Source organism: Ixodes scapularis, unplaced genomic scaffold (assembly GCF_016920785.2).
Source record: "Ixodes scapularis isolate PalLabHiFi unplaced genomic scaffold, ASM1692078v2 PGA_scaffold1__304_contigs__length_218370807, whole genome shotgun sequence".
Lineage (NCBI taxonomy): Eukaryota > Metazoa > Arthropoda > Arachnida > Ixodida > Ixodidae > Ixodes > Ixodes scapularis.
The window spans coordinates 8,618,251-8,627,552 of NW_024609846.1; the positions used below are offsets into that span (position 1 = coordinate 8,618,251).

The window sequence follows — 9,302 nt, forward strand, 5'->3', positions numbered from 1 at the left end:
AGCGAATATGGCTTGTCTGCTGCACATTTCTGTACAGATGTATTTATAGTGTTCTATTGAACACTATAGATACATCAGAATGGAAAGCTGTATGCCCACTAAAATGGCTGCCGAAAATAGCACAACCCGCTGTGGAAATCAGATGCCCAAATTGAAATAACCAGAGCATAGGGTGGGGAGCCAATATTGGATAAGCCAATGAATAAAGTTGAATGCCATTATTAGTTGTAAGACCCACAACCGACAGTGGTCTTGTGATGGTTTAGCTTATGGTTAAATTGCGGCCCAACGTTGGCTTAAATGTTGGTTAAATGACGGCCCAACGGTAGTATGAATGATGGCCCGATGTTGGTTTAAATAATGTTTTAATCGTGGCCCAACATTGGCATTAGTGAATGGTTCAACGTTGGATCGGGTAGCGCTTTCGAGAAAAACAACCTTAGGCCAATATTGCATCCAATTTTTGCCAGTGATGTGCCGATGTTGGTTCAACAATGATGTGCTGCTTTGGAGTCCTACTTTCAAAAATACAATAATTTAAAAACAAAAGGCACTCGCTTTTTTTACTGACTTGAGGTTAACATCATAAGACATCACGAAAAATAAATTTAACAAAAATAGCTGTAATGTGCATTTTTGCTTTCGCTTGCTTGGGAGGTTTTTATATGCATTGGTGTACGTCTAATTTAGAACGTTTTACATATGCGCCACATTGCAGACCAATGGTTGTTTATGGGAACGAAATTGAAGAAATAGTGATGATGACATTTATACTAAAAGAAAAATATATAAACAAAATAGCTACTGCCGAGCTTCTGCGTAAATAGAAGGTTATGAGTGGGCAACTCACGTCGAAAAAGAGCGACTTTTACGCAAACAGAAAATATCCCCAAACACCAAAATGTCAGGCTTCTGAAAAAAGCAACAACTGAAAAGCGGCGATTCCTAGAAAATAGAATCTAGCGAAAACGAAATCATGAACCATGCAACATAAGGTCACAATGTGTTTCTCTTTGCGACCTTTAACATAAACACAACAAAAAGCTGGCAGTGAGTATATATTCAGAGGTTTCAAAACCCGAATCACTAGCTTTTGTGGTTACAGCGACAATGCGTTTCAGTTGCATTTTGGGCCTTTTAGCAATGTGCCTCGTTGGTAAGATTTATGGCCTCCAGTTATGTAGGGTTGTAATGAGTTCATTAGATTATGTCTAAAATATTCTAAATCAAAGTTTTTAATGTTTCGTTTATATTTATGCTAACTGCCTACGATATCAATATAGAAAAAAAACGTTTCCGAATGATATGATATCACAATTTCGAATAACGTCCTATAAATATGGCTAGCCTAGCCCCTATATTTTTAATCGCTCAATCACGTTTTGGTGATAATACATTACGTAGCTTGAAAATGGTTAAATACAAAGTTTACTACTTCCACAAATGTGCTCCCCTAGCTCAAGGCCACAACAAAAATATACAGCTTTAGATCATTTACTATTATACTGTATCTTTGAGTTGCTTTAGTGATGTTAGTAACATAAAAATTAATTTAGTCACCTCGGAGTTATGTATATCAGTTAGTGGAAACAGTTATCGCGACCATTTATGATTTGCAAAATATATTTTTCTGCCATCATCGATAAATACAACCGATCAATTATTTGCGATGAAATTTAACTATAAATAATAAGTATGATAAGAGTAATTACAGAACGCAACGTTGAATGCACCAATACGCTACAAATAACAGAGTTATTTAGTAATTTTCATTAAGATTGTTGCTAATTGGGATCTGCGGGTGGTGTCACAGACTAGACAGCACAATTATAGCAGTTCTTACGCGGGTCCCAAAAAACTGTAACACATTTCTTACGTGTTTCGAGCGCCGGAATGAGAGATAATAAAGGAGACGCTACTGTGTTACACCTTTGTTCTGGGCACACCATAATTTTGAGTTATCGGGATGTACTAAATGTAGCATTGCTCAAGCGAAGCAGGTTGTTGCCAGTCCTAAGAGATCTATGAACTCTCCACTGCAAGTCAGATTGCGGCATTAGCCGATGAAATGGCCAAATAACAAATATCAAAACGAGCAGACGAACAAAATCAGCAACACCCTGCGGTTTTTAAGCTAACACTGATTATAGGCTATCTAAAGCGACTTACTTCACTCAGCAGTGGTAATTTCACCTCAAATGCCGCCATGCTTGCGTTACGTGTGAGCTGCACAGTGGCTGTCTTCTACCGGTGACATTGACTACCGGCGCCCAGGATGAAATCTTCCTAATGATTCTTAACTCAACCAAAATTCCCAAGGGACAAAATCTACTATAAATACTTGGACGACTGGACGAGTTAATTCTTTCGCGCAATATTTATGATATATTTTTGTTACAGCTAAGGCAGCTGAACCGGATTGCACAAAGAAATGGGTAAGAGCAGATACATTGTGTCACTTAATTTCCTTTCCATCTCTTGAAACATAAAACTTCAACTAATGTAGCGATGCAGCCGAGTTGGTTCATGACAATGGAAAGTATAGATACAAAGCATAAAAAGAGGAAGACGTAGAGAAGAACAGATGACGAGAGGTGACTTCTAACTTAAACTGTAAATGCATTTTAGAGTTAAGAAATGGGTACATCACAAGTAATTCGAAAATGTACTTCTTGAACGAATGCAAAAGCAGTCGAATTGTCGTCAAGCAAGTCGGCCACTTTGTGTAATATTATGGCATAAGTGACAAGAAATCTTTTTTATTTGTCTTGCTATAACAACAAACATATACCCGCCGTATCAGTCATGTATTGAGTTATACATTCAGGGCAATGACGGAGCTCGAAAAAAAAAAGAGTTTTTTTTTTTTCGAATCGGTTTATGTATTAGAAAAACATATATTTGTACTTAGCTACTTATTGTGAGCACCCGCAATACTGTATCTGCGTTAGAAAAAAGATTAATAGTTGTATAAGAACGTCACGCAATTAATTACTGAAATCGTTAATAAAAGCGTTGTAACATATTCTCACAAATTAATCACTTCGTTTTTCTTTAAAAAAATGCATATAACCATATTTTGCATATAACCATATTAAAAATGCATAAAACCATAAAAAAATATAACCATATTTTGAAAGAAAAACAATTTTACTCGTGGTGAGTGCGTATTTTTTAAATCAAATTTAGAAGCATTCAAATGTCAACTTAACATTTGAAACTGACTCCTTGTTTTTTCTGGATGTCAGCTTGGGTACTCCAAATGTCACTGCGGCGTCATAACCCTCTGCAAATATTGAGCCTTTTTCATTGTGGTTATACTTTGACGGCCATAATTACCAAACTTAATGTATTCTAAATTAAGAAACCTCATTCACTGTTTCGAGTTGATAAAAAATTATAATAAAAGTAAAAAAGGAGAAAAAATCAATAAATAACATGTGTTTACAATTCTTTGTAATTCGAAATTAGACCGCATTTCTTGAGGATGAGGAATGGATGGCACGGAGGGAAGGGTGTGCCCCTCCTCCTCCTCCTCTTCCCTCCTCCTCCCCCAAATAAATTTCTCCCAAAAGTTTAGCGGGGAAAATGACGTCACATAACTCGGTGGCACGTCACCCATGCACACAATTCAGTTTCTCCACTAGATTTAGCGGGAAAATTGGCGTCACGTAAAATCAACACAAATTCGATTCCCCGCAAAATTTAGCTGGGAATTAAATTGGTGTTGACGTCATGTGACGTTAATTTTCCCGCTAAATCTAGCGGAGAAATTTAATTTGCCTGTTAAGTCTAGCGGAGGTACTGATTTTCCACGCTAGATTTAGCGGGGAATCGTATTAGCGATGAGGTCAAGCGACGTCAATTTTTCGCCTAAATTTAACGCGGTTACGCCGACGCCGACGCCGACGCCGCCGCTGCGAAACACGGAAACGGGTGCCTAACAGCTGCGCTTTAATTCGTTTGACTTAAAGGGGCCGTGCAACAATGTTTGGAATAAGGTCAATTAATCGTGGTAGTTGTACCTTGTCACGTACGGATTAAAGAGCTGAAAATAAATTTTGCTTACACACGTTTTTTTCTTTAGAAAAAGAAAGAAAAGCTCGAGGTACACCTAAGCATTGCGTAGGAGTTGTGGAAGCGAAAGCATGCTAATGCGGTTTTTGCAGGTGGGTTATACGGCCAGGCGGACATTATGTGGGTGGCTAATCTTTGGGAGAAGTCGGCTAATTATTTAAAATTCGTTAATTCACTTTTTAATTAGTGGAAATAGACATATGGTTCTAATTAAAAACCTGCTGTGCGTCATCCAAAACCAGTCATTTTTAGGAAAACTTTCAGCATGTCAGAAGCGTAATAGTGCACTAAAGTTACCACTCGTAAAGCAGGTACAAGGCTAGCGGTTGCGGTAAGGCGCCCGTGCAATTTTTCCGTCTCATATCTAGCCCCAGCCTTGTACCTGCTCCACGGGTGGTAACTTTAGCGCACAACTGCGATTCTCACGCGCTCAATGTTTTTTTTTTTTTTTAAATGACTGATTTAGGGGTTTTGGGTGACGCTCAGCAAGCTTCTATTTGGAACCATATGACTATTTTCAATAATTAAAAAGTTAATTAACAAATCTTAATTAATTAGACGACTTGTCCCAAAGATTAGCCACCCACATAATGTCCGCCTGGCCGTATAACCCCCCTGCACAAACCGCATTAGTGTAGCTTTCACGGGTCTTTTTTTTTTTTAACAAATGTGTAAGAATAAAAAAACACCCTATATATATATATATATATAGAGAGAGAGAGAGAGAGAGAGGTTTTCTTTTAGAACATACAGATTTTTTTAAGAAAGCTCGGAAAGCTACACTAGTGCTGTTTGTGAAGTTGAGTAATACGATTACGGTACAAAATATACGGGGCTAATCGTCAGAATAAGTCTCATAATTTACTCAAAATTGTTCATTAGCATTGTATCGAGTGAGAATAAACACATAGTTCCAATTATAATAGTTACAACTTGCAAAGCTTCATCAAAAACCACTAAATCAGTAAAATTAGAAAGCTTTGAGCGCATGGAATGAGCATTAGCTCACTAAATTTGCCAGTCGCGCAACAGCAAAAGAGAAAACGCGGATAAGAGAAAAAGAAACCGCGTGAGCGCGTTACGGCAACGGTAGCCTTGTTCCTGCAGCACGAGCCCTACCTTTAGCGCTTCACCTTGCTTTCCCCGTGCTCTAAGCTCTTTTTACCTGTTTGATTTGGCGGTAATGTATTTTAATTAGTTATCCGACTTATCGTGACGTTCATTTTCCCTTCATATGTCCCCCTGGCCATATAACTCACCGGCACAACACGCATTATTGTAACTTTCACATTTCTTTTTTAAACATATCTGGAAAGCCTAAAAACACACTGTATAGTCATTTTATATCCAGCATTAGTTGTCATTTTATTTCATTCTATACTCTAACAATCTAAGAAAGACTTGTTTAGAGCGACATTCTGCACTACCCTTTGTAGATAGGGCGCTACAAAAGGCGTTTTTGCCTGAGAAGCCAAAGATGTATATACGTATAAAAAACTCCTCTGTTTTACTGATGAAGTCGAGAACTCATCTCCAATTTATGGCTAGCTTTGCTAGAGTTTAATTTTCGTCAATTAAATCAATTATTAATATGACTTATATGCGCATTATAATAGCCGTACACGTGATACTCTCAATTATAAAATAGCGGCACTGTGAAAATGGATTAAATAGAATAACCGCTGTTGAATTGACCTATTGAGTTTGCAGTTCGACGTGTCATTAAACACTTATATAAAATATTATTTAATTAACTTAAAGTTTATAATCGGCTGCATATATGAGAAAGCTTGTAATTTTATTGTTCTTGCCAATTCAAATTTGTTTACAAATGTAAATACAATTTGTTTAGCCTTCCACATTTCTCTTTCAGCCAGTACTTTGGCCACCTTGTCTTTTTATTTGCCAACATGGAAGTTGGGGGCTTCATTCTTGGCCAACATTTACCCTCGAGCATAAGCCGAACGGAACGTCTTGCAGGGTGCGTATAATTATTTTGGTATAGAACCGCCGAATGCACTGTCAGTATATTTGAAATATCTCTGACTATTCATAATAGACAAAATCATAAAATATTACTTCGCTAGTTCCTGCATTAAGATAGCTCCACCCAACTCATTATAATAGCTGTCAGGTTGGGAACGTAAGAGTGGTATACTTACTCTTGCTGCAAGCTTATTAGATTCGATAACGCCTCGGCGTTTCATAAGCCTCCAGTATGCACGCGCAGCCGAAGCATGGCGGAAGGCAACAAGCACGCGCCAGAGGCCGGGCATCCGAGAGGGACGCCCTGCAGTTCTTATCTTTCTGTTTTTGTTAATAATAGTTCAGTTTCTGTTTTTTTTATATATAAATATTAGGGCGAGACTATAGCGTCTCTTGCGGTCAATGTCTCCAGAGAGCGCGAGCTTAATATTGATTTGTGAACATTACGCAAAACCACAGCTAAGGAATTCGATTAGTCGTCCTACTTTCTGTATGTAAATTCAAGCCGATATATTATTTACTCGGACCTTAGCTAAGTTGCGTTCCCATAGTTTTGTTTTACGTATAATTTCAAACTCCCTAGGAACGATATTGAAAACTTTAAGAAAGCTCGCGATCTTTTTCGACAAATTGCAGCTTCTTCGACACACCGGGTGGCCTCGTTGAGCAGCAAACGTAGTCACCGTATTAAAGGGTCGAGAACCAGTTTTAGCAGCCGCTAACACGAGCTGTAGGAAACTGAAATAGAGATTGAAAACCGCTAGGTTATGTTCACTAACAGCCTAAAAAACATGAGGCGTGTTCAGTCCCTATCATCTTACTGTCACTTCGCAGTTAATCAAATTTCGTTTTTAGCTCACAAGAACCTTGAGGAACGACTCACAAAGCAAGAAGTGCGAACATAATAACCCACGCTCAGCGCTTCTCAAGTTGTCAGTAATTATAGCAGTCAACATCGCTCACGCTTGCAGTACTGGCCGAGACTGTGATCGTGTTGTGAAGTTCTTGAGTCGGTCTCAAGAATAGATCATATGCTGGCGACAAAAATAAGCTTTTCGAACTAAAAGCCCTATCAAAGCTTCTGGCCTAAGTATAGGTTTCGATCTTAAAATACAAATTACCTACAGGCTCATTGGATTCCACGTATAAAAAAGATGCAAAGAATAAGTTTTTACACGGATTATTAACCGTATGATTCATTCTATCGATCATGATGCAAGTATGTTTCAACAATGGGACGTGTTGGGCTAATTGGTTTGAGATGAACATCTTGAAAAGAAACAGCGACAAAAAACTTGGACAAGAGTAAAGAAATATACACGACAGGACGGCGCTGAGCCGTCCTGTCGTGTACGTTTCTTTACTGTGTCCAAGTTTTTGTCCGCTGTTTCTTCCCAAGATGTTCAAGTATGCTTCGTTCCTGCTTGTCTTTTTTTTCCTCTGCTTCACGTCCCGAATTAGTTGTTCGTGTTGTTGCAGTTGTTTTTCTAAATTACTGCGAACGCATGACAAGCGAAAGTCTAAAAATAAAGGTTTATGTGTTTAATCCCGTCCTCGCTAATCATTAGGCGGAAGAAGATCCTGAGAAAAAAAAATAAAGATTTTTATCACCTACGTTGCCAAACTGATTTTAAAACTATCTTGAATCCCGCGAGAGCAATTATTTCAGAATTAACTAACATCTAGAATGACAAGAAATAAATAAATCATGACAGTTTTTTATGCATGGCGTAGCAGATTGAATGAGAGCGTAAAGTGCTTTGAATTTACTGTCACAGTAACTTGCAAATAAACAACTTGGTCTGACACTGTTTCGTACCACATTAACGAACAAAAGGTCTGACAATCAGCCACTCTTAAAACCTTTCTCAAATTAGGGTTTCAGTTCAAAAGCTGTTTAAGAGAAGGTTGCGTCCGATCACAAGTTTCTATCTCGAGTAGAAATAATAATCCTACCTCGTCTAGCATTTTCTGACTTCTCGAGCAGTTACCGTTTCAATTGTGTATGTTACATGTTAGAAAACGGGAGCTTTGATTGACGGACATTCTTAGATACTCTCCTTTTAAAAAACATCGGCAAATTATCAATACTCACAATTAAGTAATCACTATGCATTAAAAAGTGCGTTACACCCAACAGTAACATTCCTTTCAATTCAAATTTGTCACTCTTTAACAAAAATAAAAGAGTGATCTATTTCTTTTATACTTATAATCAGAACATGGTTACATTTTATTCTTAAGGGCACTGCCTCATTTATGAAAGTGTGTAATTTCATAAAAGTTATCTTTTTTTTTTAAATGTGTCAGTTTTAGATTTTAAAAAAGTGAAAGCCGTTTACAAATCCCTGTAACGCCGAATGGGAGCGCAGCTCTTGAGGAGGAGGAGGGAAGGGTACTGAGGGGAGGGTAGACCCCTCCTCCTTCTCCTCCTCCTCCTCCCTTCATTCTTTAATATGCTCCGGGGGGGGGATCACATGACCTCGGGGAGGCGTGACCTGGGGGGTCACGTGACCTTGGGGTGTCACGTGGGGGTCACCTTGGGGATCACGTGACCTTCAGGTGACCTCGGGAGGTCACGTGACCTTGGAGGGTCACGTGACCTCCCGAGGTCACGTGACCCTCCAAGGTCACGTGACCCTCCAAACACACCGCGCTATTTAATCATGGAAACACGTTGCAAAAAATTATTAGCTGATAATATTTTTTTAAACGTGATTGTGTATGTTTGCTTATAATGGCAAACACGAGTAAACAAATACGTTGCATTGTGCAATATAAAGCCTATCTATGGTCTTAAAATTACACTTTATATTGTGATTTTTCTTCCCCAGAGACATTTGGGCTTGAGCCGTGGAGTATGCTTGAATGGAAGATGTGTAAAGCCTATGGCTAATATGACATCGTCGCTTCTTGAATAAACATGCATAACAGGGGAAAGCTTTCAAGGTGTTTCTGAGAAGCGGCCCAAGTGACTTTACATAACTCTTTGTTTAAAAATCTTTTATAAGTCTGTTGCACAGTATACCTAACAGAAACACTAAACCAATGTTTAATATTAAGGTAATAAAATGAAGTATGAATGGAAAAGTGTGTGTCTAATTGACGCCGGCTGACCCAAGAGGAAGCCTTTTTTGTGACTGTCCGGCAAAACATTAAAATGTACGTACCAAGAATGCTTCGCAAATTATATAACGACTAGTAATTTTAAAAAAGGCCCACTGGCATGCCAAGAGACA

At 38.4% G+C, this 9,302-nt stretch overlaps 1 protein-coding gene across 1 annotated transcript; it reads left to right on the plus strand.

Annotated features, from left to right (window-relative positions):
• The first annotated feature begins 1,091 nt into the window (after window positions 1–1,091).
• LOC121836015 lies at window positions 1,092–9,066 on the plus strand. Its single transcript, XM_042290625.1, has 4 exons — window positions 1,092–1,156; window positions 2,401–2,435; window positions 5,951–6,058; window positions 8,898–9,066. Exons 1-4 carry the CDS (start codon window positions 1,111–1,113, stop codon window positions 8,982–8,984), a joined length of 276 nt encoding a protein of 91 aa, XP_042146559.1. The 5' UTR covers window positions 1,092–1,110; the 3' UTR covers window positions 8,985–9,066.
• The last annotated feature ends 236 nt before the right edge of the window (window positions 9,067–9,302 follow it).